General features: G+C 38.5%; 2 protein-coding genes across 2 annotated transcripts; both read right to left on the minus strand.

The window, feature by feature from the left end:
• Positions 1-4113: 4113 nt before the first annotated feature.
• LOC129980709 (uncharacterized) lies at positions 4114-5382 on the minus strand. The gene has a single exon (XM_056091091.1). It carries the CDS (start codon positions 5380-5382, stop codon positions 4114-4116), a length of 1269 nt encoding a protein of 422 aa, XP_055947066.1.
• A 1040-nt stretch (positions 5383-6422) lies between these two features.
• On the minus strand, positions 6423-7511 carry LOC129980710 (uncharacterized). Its single transcript, XM_056091093.1, has one exon. It carries the CDS (start codon positions 7509-7511, stop codon positions 6423-6425), a length of 1089 nt encoding a protein of 362 aa, XP_055947068.1.
• Positions 7512-17797: the final 10286 nt, after the last annotated feature.

The following is a 17797-nucleotide window of genomic DNA, read 5'->3' on the forward strand; positions in this document are numbered from 1 at the left end:
TCTTATAACTATCGCGGCAAGCTTCATTCCACCACGGTCTGCGAAATTTTCTCAGACGTGGGGAGGTCTTTGGAATGGTGGCATTTGCGGCACTTATTATGCTGTCAACGACTTGCTGCACAGCGTCCGTGATATCGTTAGTATTGACCATGATCTCAGTGATTTCTGCCAAATGAGAGAAAGCATCCCAGTCTGCTCGCTGGAATAGAAAACGCGGAGGACAAGGAGTCGCACCGCCGCTATCAGCATGCGAGACCATAATGGGGAGTGAGTGAGTGAGTGAGTATTACACTAGCGCAAGATCCATTCTCTGGATAAACTGCGCCGCAACTAGATGAAAGCTTTAGCGTTATATCTTAAAAATATGTATAAAATTTTTACAATCCGATATTAAAAAACAACTATAAATTAGGAACAATGATAAGAAGGTATCAACATTTCAAATTTCTTTGATAAAACCAGCTTCTTTTAAATAAAGGAAAATATTAAAATGCGGTTTACGTCCAATTAAAAGCGGAAGACAAGGAACAACTGTATTAAAATACTTAAGACGCAATGAGTCCAGTGTCTGACATTCAATCAATATATGTCGGATAGTTAAATTCTCACCACAACGACTACAAGTTGGTGGTGGCTGCTTCAAAAGTATATATTTATGAGTTATGCGAGAGTGTCCAATGCGTAATCTTGTAAGAATAACATCGCATTGACGATTTAGGGAGGAACACCAAAGATCAATAAAAGGTTTGACTGTGTGTAGTTTGTTTTCTGTCTCGAGATTCCACTGGTTTTGCCAATTTTGGAATAACCATTTACGAACGGAAGAACGTACGTCAGCATAAGGAATGGCTTGTTTGTAGGATTCGTTTGCTGATTTTGCAGCAATATCTACTATTTCATTCCCTTGGATACCTACATGGGAAGGAATCCAACAGAAAAGAATTTCAAAACCATTTTGACATAATTCCTTTAGCAAACTCCTGATATCAGAAATATATGCATGATTGTGCGTCTTTTCAATAAGGGCTTGAAGGGCACTCCAAGAATCGGAATAAATGATTGCCTTTCTAAACTTGTTCTTGGCAATATATTGTATGGCACGATATATAGCTATGACCTCCGAGGTAAAAACTGAAGTAAATTCGTGCAATTTCTGACCTACAACTACACTCTCACAAGCAAAAGCATAACCAACATGAGACTCGGCTTTGGAACCATCCGTGTATACAGGAATGTGATCACTGTACATATGTCTATGAGCAGAAAAAAGTGCTCTAAAAATGAAATCAGGAGTATTGGACTTAAGAAATTTTTGAAATGGATAAAGCAAAACAACATCAAATTGACACCAAGGTGGTACACTAAAAGGACTTTCGTCATGAATTTCAATATTATTGTAACTTTCTGGTAAGAACTTCAATATACGTGTTCCCAGAGGAGGTATACAGGATCTGCGGACGTTGAATAGTGGAGATTGACAATTTAAAAACATTCTCCTTAAAGGATGAGATCGGTTAGATAAAACACGGAAATAGTAACTGGCGGACAACATGTTTCGTCTAAAAGACAACGAAGGTTCACATGTTTCAACATATAGACTGCTAATCGGGGATGTTCTAAATGCACCGCAGCATACACGCAGAGCTTGATGATGAACGTAATTAAGCCGAGATAAATAAGAATTTCGAGCCGAACCATAAACACAACAGCCGTAATCCAATTTGGAGCGAATAACGCTTCGATATACTTTCAACAAACTAGTGCGATCAGCACCCCAAGCAGTATTTGACAAAACACGAAGGATATTCATCGATCGCAGACATCTGTTCCGTAAATCCATGATATGGGGGAGGAAAGTCAAGCGTTTGTCGAATATAACACCTAGGAATGTATGCTGGTCGCATATAGTCAGAGGATTACCGTTCAGTGTTAATTCAGGATCTGGATGTAGTGGCCTTCTACAAAAATGCATACATACAGTTTTTTGTGGAGAAAATGTGAACCCATTGCTTTCAGACCAGGCTACCATGTTGTTAATTGCAATTTGTAATTGCCGTTCTATAAAACGCATATCCCTAGCAGAACAGGAGATCTGCAGGTCGTCAACATAGATGTTTTTATGTACAGTGGATGGAATGACGGATAAAATTTGGTTGATTTTTATAATAAACAGAGTCACGCTCAATACGCTGCCCTGCGGTACACCCTCTTCTTGACAATGCGCTTTAGAGAGAGTATTTCCCAAACGGACTCTAAATAGTCTGTGTGCTAAAAAGTTTTTAATAAAAATAGGTAAATTTCCACGAAAGTTAAAATTAAACAAATCCTTTAAAATTCCAAATCTCCACGCTCTATCGTAAGCTTTTTCAATGTCAAAAAAGACAGACACCAAGTGGTTTCTCCGTACAAAGGTATTTCTTATATCTGTCTCCAAAGCTACAAGATTATCAATAGTGGAGCGTCGCTTTCGGAAACCACTTTGGAAAGCGGATATAAATTCATTTTTCTCTAACACGTATATCAAGCGTGCATTCACCAATTTCTCAAGAAGTTTGCTCAGACAGCTAGTCAACGCAATAGGCCTGTAATTCATGGGGTTTTGAGGATCTTTATTAGGTTTTGCTATAGGGATTACAATCGCGTTATTCCACTGAATAGGGAAAACATGTTCCCTCCAGATTCTGTTAAACATATACAGGATATTTAACAAAGCATCATGAGAAAGGTGTTTAAGCATAGCATACGTGATTCCATCCGGGCCAGGAGCCGTTTCTTTTGTATTTGATAAAGCATGCTGTAGCTCGAAAAGGGTAAAATCCGAATTATACGGTAGAAATTTGTTTGTATTAAAACGCAGAGTGGTTCGTTCCGATTTACGTTTAATTGAAAGAAAGTTCTCAGTATAATTGTTAGAATTGCATACGGATGCAAAAGTTTCAGCGAGAGTATTCGCCATTTCTTGGAAGCTAGTAATTTCTTTATTGTTTACTTTTAAACAAGAAAGAGGGACTTCAGGATATATCCCACAAGCTTTCTTTACTCTGATCCACATTTCTTTTGCCGAGACAGAAGACTTAATACTCGATACGTAATTCACCCAACAATCTTTTTGACTGCGTCTTCTGATTAGTCGTGCCTTACTTTTTGATTCATTATAAATTATGAGGTTTCTTGTTGTTGGTTTTCTCCTGAATTTATTCCATGCTCTTTTTTCTCTTTGCCTAGCTTTAGTGCATTCTTGGTTCCACCATGGCTTCCGGTATTTCGGAAAGCAGTTTCCAGATTTTGGAATAGCTGAATCTGCTGCTCCTATTAATGTGTTAGTAATTAAGTGAACTACTTCATTTATATCTTCAACCGTTACCATTGTTTTTGTAATATCTGCTAAAACAGAAAAAGACATCCAGTCAGCTTTTGAGAATAAATAACGGGAGGGTCGTTGCATTAGAGAGCTATTGGAGTAAACGGGCTCTAAGAAAATAGGAAAGTGGTCACTTTCAAAAAGATCATTTCCCACTCTAAAATTAAATTTCGGTGCCAAGAATGGTGTGCAAATAGCAAGATCTAATGAGTGAAATGTTTTATTTTGCTTATGAAAATATGTGGGTTCTCCATTATTTAAGAGGCAAAGAGAATGAGAGTCAATTAGTTCCTCAATTTGTTTCCCACGAGAATTAACATGCTCATTACCCCAGAGAGGGCTATGGCCATTAAAGTCTCCAACTAGGATTAGAGGGGGTGGAAGCTCATTTAATAAGGCATTAATGTCTCTTTGGTCTATAGGTGCATTCGGTGGTAAATAAATGCTACATACTGTGATCAGAGAGGGAGCCATTATTCGGACTGCAACTGCCTGTAGATTCGTGTGTAGAGAAATAACAGACGATGGACAGTCATGAGAGACTAAGAGGGCAACACCCCCAGATGCTCGATCAGAATTAACGTCCTTTCGAATCAGGCTGTAACGCCGAATTTTTGCATTATCTGATGGCTTAAGAAAGGTTTCTTGGAGCGCAATGCAGACGGGATGAGTTTCATTAATGAGATCTTTAATACGAGATATTTTATTACGAAACCCGTGGCAATTCCAGGAAAACAGAGCTTCCATAAAATTCACTCTTTATCTGGAGGCTTTTTCTTTTTCTTAACACCCTCTGCAAGATTTTTCTTTAGTGAAGCGGAAGAATCCAACTCCATATCTGAAAATTCAGATGATGACGTATCGATTTTTAAAAAATCTTCTGCAACATGAGGCCTTGTTGCAAGTGATTTCAATTTCTTCCTGTTTTTCGCAATTTGTTTTTTTGAAACATCAGAAGTTCGTGGTGCTGACTTTTTAGGAGACAAATTTTTAGAGGTTACAGAAGTTTTTTGAAGCTGAACGCAAGTAGATGACATGTTAGTGGGCAGTACTGGATTAGTAATTGCGCAGTTACAGTGAGTAATATTTGCATCAGTTTGAGAACAGGATGTATTCTGAATAGATTTAACAGCAGATGAGTAGGAAACACCAACTTTTGGAGTTCTATCGTTCACCATTTTTCGCGCTTCTGGGAAAGTTATATTCTTTTTTATCTTAAGGGAAATTATTTCTTTTTCCAGGATCCATTTAGGGCAGGACTTGGAAAATGCAGCATGGGAGCCAGAACAGTTAACACATTTCGAAATATCGGATGTGCAAGCATTCATTTCATGCCCAGATTCTGCACATTTACCACAGATATTTTCATTATTTCGACAACTGGTTTGCGAATGCCCATACCTCTGGCATTTGAAACAGCGTAGAGGATTAGGGATGTAGGGTCGAATTTTGCAATTAATATAACCTCCTTTGATGGATTTTGGCAAAACCGGCGTTTGAAATGTTAGAACAACATGTTGCGTGGGAACAAGCCTGTCACCTCGTCGAATATTTATGCGACGAGCGGCACAGACATTTTGATCTCGTAGTTCTTCTAAAAATTCTGTTTCAGAAACTTTTATAAAATCGGGTTCAGAAAGGACACCACGTGATATATTCATCGTTTTATGGTAAGATGTTTCTACTGGGAAGGAACCCAGGGTTGTCATTTTACTGATCTGCAATGCTTGTTTTTCAGACACTTGTAATAGTAGATCACCAGAACGTAATTTTTTTATATTTTGTACCTCACCAATATCAGATAAAATAAGTTTATTAATGAGAAACGGAGAAATGGAATGAAAAGTGTTAGGTGTATGAATGACCATGTATCGAGTAGTAGATTTGGCTTCGACGACGTTAGATAAAGACCCCATATGACATTGATAAAGATTCAGGTCCGGCGGCATCGCCCACCACGGAGCCCAACAAGGGATGGTAGTTGCCGGCTCTGGAAACATTCCAACCTCGGCACTTGCCATAATGCTGACCAGAACCTATACGCTGGGAGTCACCCCCGGGGACAGTGACCACCCTTAACGCCAAGCCCAAGGAGTGACCCCTTCGCTTGATCCCTAGCAGACTAGTAACTCAGGTTGCTAGCTACCGGCCGATTGATACACCGGGGACCACAGTGCACCGCCCGTCTAATGGGTCGCCACGCACGGCAAACACGTGGGAGTATTTGCTGTCCATGAGAAGCAGGAAGCAAACAGAGCGGCGACAGCTTCTCATGGAGAGCTCCCTCGCCTACCCTCGAGGGAAAGAAAAAAAGGTGACAGTAGAAGGCGCAGAGGAGAGTAAACCTAAAGGGAGTAAAGATCCCTGGGTACCTCGGGATTGGGACACCCGTACTCACCTATAGTAGGTGAGCCCCTGAGGGGAACCATAATGGGGAAGTGATCACTATTGTAAAGGTCTTTGCTTACAGCAAAATTCAGCAATGGCATGAGCTCAGGAGAACATATGGCCAAATCAACACTATGGAAGCTGCGTGTTGGTTCATGAAAGTAAGTCTTCTCATCATTATTAAGGAGACAGAGACAGTTATTAGAAATAAACTGCTCGATCTGTCGCCCACGAGAATTAGTACTTTCTGAACCCCACCAAACACTATGCCCGTTGAAATCGCCTAGTATAATAAGTGGTCTAGGAAGCTGGTCCACTAAATTGTCAAGATGTTGTTGATTAATGACATCATGAGGCGGTAAATATATACTACAGACTGTGACTAATGTTCGTGTGTGAATTTGCACTGCCACAGCCTGTAGAGGTGTATGCAAAGTAAGAGGTGTGCTTGGATATAGATTTGAAGTTAAGAGACAGACACCACCAGAACTCCGAGATCCTGTGTCTGTATCTTTCCTGGTACAATTATAACCGCGCAATTTTATTGGAATACTGGGTGTTAAGAAGGTTTCTTGAATACCTAAACAAATTGGATGAAATTTGTTTAAAATTGTCTTGATGTCTGGAAGTTTGGAACGTATGCCGCGACAATTCCATGAAAAGAAGGTACCCATTACGAGCGAGGTTTGGAAAAGGAGAGAGAATGACCATTTATTGGAGTTGCCTGATCTTCGCAACTCATATCAAGTGCATCTTCATCCTCCGATGGATGGAGCTTAAAATCGGGAATGGTTGGTTTGCCCCCAAAAATGGACGTTAAGTCCTTATGGGCTATACCATCTTTCGCCAAACCCAAAGCCACTGAATTCCGTGAAGTAGACTTTTGCAGTTTCGAGGAAAGGTCTTTATGTGAAAGACCACGTTTTGCGAGTTTTAATGTCAGTGAGGACTGAGGTTTTTTTTTCCGAATTTTTTTCGATGTTGACAGGTCAGGTTTAGGAGATTCTGGAAGGTTTTTAACAGAATTCTCAGAATCAGATTCAGAAGTTTTTGCAGGAGGTTTTGTCTTTGTAGTCTGCTTCATACAGTTCTCACAGGAACAATTTATGCAAAACGATTTTTGGACAACTGAAGCATAACTTACACCAGGAGTAGGAGTTTGAGTTTGGACCCTACGCCTGGCTTCGGGGTATGATAAATTTTCTTTTATTTTTAATGATGTCACTTGTTTTTCCAAGTTCCAGCGTGGGCAAGATCGAGCATATGAGGGGTGATCACCACCGCAGTTCACGCACTTTTCTTTTGCGGTGCACTGCTGGCTGTCATGCCCTTTTTCAGCACAACGGGCACAAGTTAGTGTCCCGCGGCAATTTACTTTGGAATGACCATATCGCTGGCACTGATAGCATCTTAATGGATTCGGAATGTACGGTCGAACTGGTAACTTTATATAGCCCGCATATATATATTCTGGTATATTAGGACTGTGAAATGTAAGTATATAGTGTTTAGTTGGGAGTATTTGACCTTCTCGCCGAATTGAAATCTGGCGAACTTGCGTCACTCCTTGTGGTTTCAATTCATGGGATATTTCTTCTAAAGACACATTGAATAGTTCTCCGCAGGTAATAACACCTTTGGAGAAATTTAGAGATGTATGTGAATTCACGGAAACCGGAATATCTGCAAGAGCTTTGAGTTTGATAATTTGTTGTGCTTGTTTTTTGGTGTTTATTTCCACTAGCAGATCACCAGATCGCATTTTCCGAATAGATACGACATCACCAACTGTAGCTGATATTGCTTTCTGCACAAGAAACGGTGAAACAGAAGAAAAGGTCTCTTTATTATCCGATAGACGCTTGATTACAAAAAACTTATCAAAATAATGAATATTAGTGGTAATATGGTAAACTTTACGCCCACTGAAGGGACCACGTTTGGAGGAGCCCATACGATATCAGAAAAGATTCGGGTCCGACGGCACCGCCCACCACGGAGCCCAACAAGGGAAGGCAGCCACCGGCTCTGGCCATTCCCAGCCTCGGCGCTTACCTTGATGCTAGCCGGAACCTATACGCTCGGAGTTACCCCCGGGGACAGTGACCACCCTTAACGCCAAGCCCAAGGAGTAACCCCTTCGCTTGATCCCTAGCAGACTAGCCACTCAGGTGACTAGCTACCAGCCGATTGATGCATAGGGGACCACAGTGCACCACCCGTCTTTCTAGTGGGTTGCCACGCACGGCCAACACGTGGGGTTTTGGCTGTCCATGAGAAGCAAGAAGCAAACAGAGCGGCGACAGCTTCTCATGGAGAGCTCCCTCGCTTGCCGTCGAGGGAAAGAAAAAACAAAGCAGAAAGCAGAAGCCGCAGAGGAGAGTAAACCTAAAGGGAGTAAAGATCCCTGGGTACCTCGGGATTGGGACACCCGTACTCACCTATAGTAGGTGAGCCCCTGAGGGGAGTAATTTTTCGGAATTATGTCCGCATACCTATGATTACATGCGACTCATAGTAAATACAATACATTAAAAATTCATTGAAATATAGAAATTAATTAATTTAATATGTTAACATTACATTTATAGATTTATTCCAAATTTTGAATGAAGTCCATTTAAGGAAAGTCTTTCTATCTGAGTATATGTAAACAAAGTGACTCAAAAAGGTCAAGAACTAAGTATATAGAATTTGGCGTACAATTTTATGAAAAATCTAGATGTGCATTAAATTGTGGCCAAACCATATCCGTTAAAGGAATATGCATTAATAAATAGATCTATATACTCGAGCGTATCAGAATGCAATAACCCAAAAACATAAGGACTTATGTATATTGTCACATGGAAAAAAATAATGAAACTTTTACGAAATAAACAATATAACTTCTTAATGATTAAACGCACATGAACTGAGGTTTAATAACTGAGAGCTAAACAAAGATCTTAGAATGAATCAAAATAAAAGAATAGCAATATTCGTTGACAATATGGACAGGCAACATATAGAGACTGATCAGTAACTTCTAAAAGCTGCACTTATTTTTCTTCTTTTGATTTTTGTATTTAATATTGATCTAAAAGGCCACACCATCTTGTTCTTTTTACCTTTTAAACTAAATAGAATTATTTTAATGAAATATTAGACAATATATAATTTGGTATGCGATTTTGTGACTATAATTGTAATCCTGTGTTAAAATTTTGGTTTTAATCGCTCTTGAAAAAGTCATTCAAAATAACTCGGTTTTTTGGTATTTGTGTTTTAACCCCATCCCAAAGGTTAATCACCAAAGATTGCATACTAATAGGTTCTTCCCTAGCTATCATTCATCAATAGCATGCGGCTATAATTATTAGTTTATGAGAAAGTTTTGTGTAAACTACTTCCGCAGGTTTTGTAGTAAGTCCATCCCTGAACAGACTATTTATTTTCTTTTCCATGTATATGTGAAGCAGTGGCAAGCAAAATAAATGAAATTTCATGTATGATCTTGTTTCCAAAATCGAGGATGATTATCGAACTTCGAACCCATTGGTCAACGACAGTAGGTTCGAAATGCATATTCCTTTCTCTTTTAATACTAGGAAGGCGCTGTTTTGTCTGAGCAAATAAAAATGCCGTAGTAAAAACATTCCCAATGGATTAAAAAAAAAAAAAACTCTCAATTTCACTTTAAAAGAAAAAAAAATTAATTTTGTAGAATCCCTTTTCAATCTGTTGTAAGCATCTTATCGTAAACTCACGAGTTTCTGCGTACATCCAGGTGTCATAAAGGAAACAAACCGGCTAATCCTTTTTCATGATGGTTTCCTCCTTTATTGGCAAGGATGATTCTCAGGTAATGAGGGTTAAATTAAAAGTTTAGTTTTCTTACCCTATCATCTTGCTTTCTGCCGATTCTCTTGACTACATAATGAATTAATTTAAATCAAAATGGTAATCAAACGAGTTCTGAAATGGTAACTGGTTCTTTCAAATGAAAAGGAAGGGAAAAGTGTCGTGGATTGATGAATGGTGATGATTGATTTTCAATCCTCTTTCCTTTCCCACTGTTCATCATTTCATAGAATAAAAAGGTAAACAAAATGAATTTTTTTGTTTTATTGCAAAAAACCAACAAACCTGGCGTTTACTAATGTCATTGTCAATACAGTTTTATTTCAAAAATTAAATTCTCTAAACTTTTTCTTGAAGAATGATGTATAATTTAGAGTTTCTCCTAGAAGTTTATTTTGATCTTATTACTATTTATTTACTGAATAAAATGCTACCCATTGTTTAGAATTTGTTTTGATTAATGGCGTCTTTATGTTGGAATTTCTTTGAGAATTAAAAGCTATTATTCCCTTTGAAATTTCCAAACCATATATCTTTTCGTATACTAGTATAGTCTCTCTCATATATATATATATATATATATATATATATACTTTCATAAATTAAAGACTATACTTTTTCGTAAAAAATCATCTTAAGAATAATAGATACTCTTAAAATTGACACTAAATTGATTAAAAGGAAGATTCCCAAAATTCATGCATGTTTTTCTTCATTAAACTACGAAACGGAAAGCGTGACATACTGTGTCTCTGCATGAGAAAGTTGGAGTGAAGGAATAAGTGGATGACACATTCACTTGCGATCTTTAATATGACATTTAAGGGTTTGTCCGAGTCCTCACATTACATTCAGGACCTGGATTCTTATAAGGATAATCAAAAAGACAGCTCCATATTTATGAAGTATGCAAGGAAAACTATGGAAAAAATTTCATTCCTTAGTTATAGTGTTCTCACAAGCAGATATATCAAAATCACCAATAGGAATTCTAATTCTACAAATTTAAGGATAAGGCTATATACTGAATAACATTCGTCTAACTCATTGCATTTTTCAATTGTCATATTTCCAGGCATTATTCCAAACCTATGGTGCTTGGACTCAAGGTATTCTTAAACATGCATATTTTTAAAAATCTCGATTTCGAAATTTTTGATAAATACAATATTTTCCCCTAGCATATTTCTTATGTGAGAAAGTACAAAAGGATTGTAAATGTATATTGGTAAAGAATGTTTCTATTGATCATAAATTCATTGATTAAGAATGATTTTTCTGCGAGAAAATGCAAAATGATTATTAAGCTGCATTGATCATGAATTTCTTGAATCACAAATTAATTATAAGCCCTAAAACTTTGTTTAAACCTTTAAAAACCTTAAATTTTTGATGCCTTTTTTGATTTTCAATGATAGTTGGCAAAATCATAAAACAAAGCAAATAAAATGAAAAAAAAAAAAAAGTTGACTTACTGGTAAGCAGTTTACGATCGCTATCAACGTAAAGAACAAAATGTACTTCATTTTAGCAATTCTGTCTTGTTTTCATTCCTATTAAGAGTCCTTTTATCTATCATTCATAATTACTTATTATCTATAATTCTAGGAAACAAAGAATATTGATGATATTTTCTGAGGTATGTTTCGTAAGAATACCGATTTCCTCGAAATAATTATTGCTGATCTTTCATTCATTCCGTTAATAATTATTTAGAAGAATTAAAGCGATAATTATCTACGGTTTGGTTAAAACAGATTAAATATTTCATTTGAATAATTCCTAATATTATTGTGCAATTGGAATTCTGTGATTTTTTCTGAGTTTACTCTTTTCTGAGTTCATCTGAATTTCATTTTATTATTTATTATTATTTTCTTATATAAAAAATTTCATATTCCGATTATTCTTTTTTAGAGAAACGCAAATTAGAGTGAAATGATTCCTTATTATCACCATGAGCTTAACTCATTTCTTAAAATTCATTTTTTTAAATCGCGATTTACTACATCGTTGTAAAACATTCGCAATTCTATTTATATGCATGTTATGACTATTATTTCGTAATTAATAAAATTTGTTTTAAAACATAATAATTTAACTATGAAAAAATAGTTGGCGAGTTAGATTGAGTAAAAATATTCGTTGCTGCCTGATGCACATGATGAAAGATTTTTGAAAAATATATTTTTAACATTCCTATTTCTTAATAATTCTATTTAAGGTTTTAAGATACATTTTTAATATATTATAAATATATTTTTATCGATTTTATTTAAAATAATTTAGTTTTTATTATTTTAACCCATTAACTGCATTTGACCAGTATACATGTCGATTCAAATCTTCATTTTAGTGCGGTGTAAAATAAATTGCCATTCGATATAAAAACACAAAATTTTAGTAAGATGCAATAGGTTTGGTTTGGTTTGGTTTTATGGCGCAAGAGCCATCTTTGGCCATACTGCGCCAAGCATATGGTTTGATATCAGGCCATATTAAAATAGACTTATTAGAAGAATAAAAATGCTAAATAATGATAAAAAACTGTTTACACGTACTCTCAATGTAAAATTTTAGAATTACAATATGAATAATGATTTTGAAAAGGGAATTAGGTGTTGCATAGTAAAAAATAATTAATGTCAAAAAGTATTAAATGCAAATAAAAAACTGAACTGCCTTTAAAAAGTTAAAAATATTTGGGTGGTGTTTCTCACCCACCAAGTCAATCATATTGACAGAAGATGAGTGGAAGAAGTTCTGGCGATGAGAATTAAATGATGGACATTCGACCAAAATATGCTTCACATTAAAATCAGTGTTACATGCTGGACAAATAGGTGTTCTCTCACCGAAAAGGAGATGACGGTGTGTAAAGCGAGAATGCCCTATACGAAGGCGAGTCAACTTGACATCGACCTCTCGAATTGGAAGGACTGGCCAATAGCCAATTTTTGGTTTGATGGAGTTCAATTTGTTGTGGATCTGCAGATCCCATGCCTCCTGCCAAATGGAATAAATGTAGTTGACTACGGATTTTCTCGCATCGCAGTAAGGAAGTTCATGCGTCAAAAGAGTGCCTGCCTGCTTAGCAGCACAGTCTGCCATCTCATTCCCTGAGATGCCCACGTGACCCGGAACCCAACAAAACATGACATTGAAACCTCTATTGTGTAGGAGTCGCAAAGTCAATAAAATTCGAACAGCAACTGGATGAATCCCATTATGATAATGAGAGAGTGTTTTCAGGGCACTCATACTGTCAGTATAGATTATGAATTTACGCTGCGTTGAGAGCGAGATTTTCTGAACAGCACAGAAAATCGCAATTAACTCAGCTGTAAATATGGAGAAAGTTTTGTGCAGACGATAGCTCAGAGTATCAGATGGTAAAACGATCCCACAACCGACATGTTCATCCATTTTTGAGCCATCTGTATAAATTGGCGAGAACGAAGAGTACAGACAGCGATGAAAATGGAAAAGTTGTTGGAAAATAAAGGCATCAGTCGAAGATTTATCAAAGCCTGTAAAGGGATTCAGAAAGGAAAAGCATGGAAAATCCCAAGGCGAAAAACTAAAGAAATCAAAAGTTTCTATGGTAATATTTGATAGCTCCGTGTCACGTAGGAGTAATTTGACTCTTTCATTGAATGGAACAATGTGAGAGGGACGGGCATCATGTAGTCTACGAAGACTAATTGGCAATGTTATACCAACAACGGGATGATTCGGTACAGATTGTGAACGGAAATAGTATAAAATAGACAGTTTCTTCCTCCTTAAATGAAGAGGTAGCTGATGACAGATAATGTACAAGCTCTCTACTGGAGAAGTACGGAAAGCTCCGGAGCAGATTCTTAGAGCGGTATGGTGGATGGTGTCTAATTTCCGCAAAACCGTAGGGCGTGCAGAGCCATATACCATACAGCCGTAATCAATACGGGAGAGGATGACTGCTTGGTAAATACGGAGTAGGGAGGTTCGATCGGCACCCCAAGATGTTCTGGAGAGTACCTTCAATATATTTAAGGTTTTCTCACACTTCTTCCGTAAATATAAAATATGCGGAAGGAAGTTGAGCTTCCGATCGAGAATCACTCCCAAAAACCGTACTTCATTCACCACAGGGATTTGAATGTTCCGAATTTTAATATTTGGATCGAGATGAAGTTTTCTTTTTCTGCAAAAATGAACACATTGACTCTTATCCGGAGAGAGAGTGTGTCCATTGTTATCACACCAGCCTACCAATTTATCCACGGCGGTTTGCAAATGTTTTTCTACTATATTGATATCACTACCTTGGCACGAGATCTGCAGATCGTCAACATATAGACTGGCATGTACAGATGAAGGTAAAATTGTTAAAATCTGACTAAGATGGATGATGAAAAGCGTGACACTGAGGACACTTCCTTGGGGAACTCCCTCAGCTTGAATAAAATGATTTGAATAAAAGTTGCCTAAACGAACGCGAAATGTTCGATGAGATAAAAAGTTCTTTAAAAATATGGGAAGATTTCCCCTAAAACCAAAGTTATAAAGTGCTGAAAGTATGCCAAAGCGCCAAGCACGGTCATAGGCTTTTTCTATATCGAAAAATATGGGGACAAGGTGGTTCCTCTTAACGAATGCGTTGCGGATCTGGGTTTCCAGTAAAATGAGGTTGTCAAAGGTAGAGCGACCTCTACGGAAACCACTTTGCAACGGGGGAATGCATCCTTGTTTCTCCAATTCGTATATGAGCCGAGCATTGACCATTCGCTCAAATGTTTTGCAAAGGCAACTCGTTAAAGCAATCGGTCTGTAGTTCAGAGGATTGGAAGATTCTTTTCCAGGTTTTAACACTTTACCGACCGGCCGTCGATTAATCGACGTTTTGTTCTCAGCGCTTACCAACCGGCCGTCGATTAATCGACGTTTTGTTCTCAGCGCTTACCAACCGGCCGTCGATTAATCGACGTTTTGTTCTCAGCGCTTACCAACCGGTCTTCGATTATTCGACGTTTGCTCCCCAGCGCTTACCGACCGGTCGTCGATTAATCGACTTTTGACCGATCTGTGGTGACTACGTTTTCCACCAATTCAGCATACCCTGAAAAAAATTCAGCTGTCGTTTTCTCGAGTGCAGCTGAGCGGGCGGTGAAATGGCATAGTATGTTCGAACCGCTACCGGTCGGTAAAGTGTTAAGATAGGTATAACAATAGCGTCTCTCCATTGTGAAGGGTACTTCTGCTCCTTCCAAATTCTGTTAAATAACAGCAACAGGTTGGAAAGGGAAGTAGCATTCAAATGCCGGATCATACTATAAGTAATCCCATCTGGTCCTGGACTGGTATCACGGGCTTGAGATAATGCTGTTTCTAGTTCAAACATCCTAAACTCACAGTTATAAGAATAGGTATTTCTGTCATTAAAATGCAAGGGCAACCGTTCCGCGGGATTCTTAATTCTCAGAAAGTTAGGACCATAAGAATCTATTGCGGACACTTGTGCAAATGCTTGGCCAAGAATATTGGCTACTTCTAAAGGGGCAGAATGCATCATATTTCCAGTATTTAAAATAGGAAGTGATGATTCACTATAAATCCCACTAGCAGCCTTTACCTTTTTCCACAAGGTTTTACTAGAAGTATAGGATGTTATAGAAGAAACGAATGATATCCATGAATTCCTCTGACTTGGACGACGAATGCGTCGAGCTAGTGCTTTGGCTCTTTTAAAAGCAACAAGATTTTCTGTTGTCGGGTACCTTCTGAACTTGTTCCACAATTTTTTCTGTTGTTTGAGACTGTCACGGCAGGCTTCATTCCACCACGGTCTTCGAAACTTTCGTCGACGTGGGAATGATTTTGGTATTGTGTTATTAGCGGCGTTCATTATGGTGTTAACGACATGTACTACTGCTTCCGAGATGTCTGATGTATTGACCATTGTCTCTGTGATATCTGCCAGTTGCGAAAAAGCAGTCCAGTCCGCCCGCTGGAACAGGAAACGAGGAGGACAAATAGTCACACCACCGCTATCAGCATGGGAGACGATTATAGGAAAGTGATCGCTATTATATAAATCGTTGCTAACGGCAAAGGTTAGCAACGGCAGAAGCTCAGGAGAACATATGGCCAAGTCAAGACTGTGGAAGGTACGTGTGGGTTCGTGGAAGTACGTCAATTCGTCGTTATTGAGCAGGCAGAGACAGTTGTTAGAAATAAACTCCTCAATCTGCCGCCCACGACAGTTTGTAGTACCCGAACCCCACAAAGTACTATGTCCGTTGAAGTCACCTTGCAATATAAAAGGCGAAGGAAGCTGGTCCACTAAGTTGTCCAGATCCTGCTGACAGATGGCACCATGTGGCGGTAAGTAAATACAACAGACTGTGACTAATTTCCGTACATGAACTTGTACAGCCACAGCCTGTAGGGAAGTTTGTAATTTGAGAGGCGAACTTGGATAGAGATTTGAAGTAAAGATACAAACACCCCCGGAATTGCGAGATCCTGTGTCTGCATCTTTTCGTATACAGTTGTAGCCACGTAATTTTATAGGAATGTTTGGTGCCAAGAAAGTTTCTTGAACACTTATGCAGACAGGATGAAATTTGTTTAAAAGTGTCTTGATGTCATTTAGTTTGGACCGAATGCCGCGACAATTCCAAGAAAGGAAGGTACCCATTAAGAAATTTTTGTTGCTGGTAAAGAATTAGGGACAATGGGTGGAGGTTGCGAGGCATCGCAACTCATTTTAAATTCTTCATCCTCCCCCTCAGATGGATGAAGCGAGATTAATTCGGGACTCTTGGATGCTCCACCAAAAATGGACGTTAAGTCCTTATGGACGACACCTTGGTTTGCGAGTCCCAGTGCGACAGATGAACGCAAATTTGATTTTTTAAATTTTGTATTTAAATCCTTTGCAGACAGGCCACGTTTTGAAAGCTTTAGCTTCAGGGATTTGTTGGATTTGGATTTTATTTTGTGCGTTTCAATTTCATTAGTTTCAGGAATACTTATTGTAGAATTTTCTGATTCAGAGTCTGAAATTTTAGGGTTCGGTTTTGTTTTTAGATTGCTTTTTGTACAGTTAGAGCATGAACAGTTTTCACAGAATGGTTTTTGGACAACAGCTGCATAACTTATACCAGGTTTAGGTGTTTGAGACAAAACCTTTCGCCTGGCTTCTGGATAGGATATGTTTTCTTTTACTTTAGTTGCTATTATCTGTTTTTCCAGTTGCCAACGTTCACAAGTTCGAGAGAATGATGCATGATTGCCATCGCAGTTTGCGCATTTTTCGGGTGCGCTACACTGCTGACTATCGTGGCCTTTCTCAGCACAGCGGGCGCAAGTGAGTGACCCGCGGCAGTTGGCTTTCGAGTGACCAAAACGCTGGCAATGAAAACACCGTAATGGATTTGGAATAAAATGTCTAACAGGTAATTTTATGTAGCCGGCATATATAAATTCTGGTATATTTCGGCTATGGAAAGTTAATATAATGTTTGGTGGGAAGTATTTGCTCGTTCCGCCGGATTGAGATTTGTTGTACATTGGTCACTCCTTGGGGTTTTAATTCTTTTGCTATTTCTTCAAGGGGAACATTAAACAATTCCCCACAAGTTATGACACCTTTAGAATAATTTAAAGATAAGTGCGGACTTACAGTAATTCGGATATCAGCCAAAGCTTTCAATTTCATTATTTGTTGGGCTTGCTTTTTAGAATTTACTTCAACAAGCAAGTCACCTGAACGCATTTTACGGATTGAAGTGACGTCCCCTATTGTTGCTGCAAACGCCTTCTGTACAAGAAAAGGAGATACAGAATTAAAAGTTTCATTTAACTCAGAAACACGCTTAATGACAAAGAAAGAATCATGATACGAATTATTTTTTACAAAAGATTGGACTGTGCGATGCCCACTGAAGGGAGATTTCTTGGAAGAGCCCATGCGATATTAAAGAAGGTTCGGGTCCGACGGCACCGCCCACCACGGAGCCCAACAAGGGATGGCAGCCACCGGCTCTAGACGTCTAGCCTCGGCACTTACCATAGTGCTAATCGGTTACCTATACGCTCGGAGTTACCCCCGGGGACAGTGACCACCCTTAACGCCAAGCCCAAGGAGTAACCCCTTCGCTTGATCCCTAGCAGACTAGCCACTAAGGTGACTAGCTACCAGCCGATTGATGCACAGGG

This window comes from Argiope bruennichi, chromosome 8 (genome assembly GCF_947563725.1).
Source record: "Argiope bruennichi chromosome 8, qqArgBrue1.1, whole genome shotgun sequence".
Taxonomy (NCBI): domain Eukaryota; kingdom Metazoa; phylum Arthropoda; class Arachnida; order Araneae; family Araneidae; genus Argiope; species Argiope bruennichi.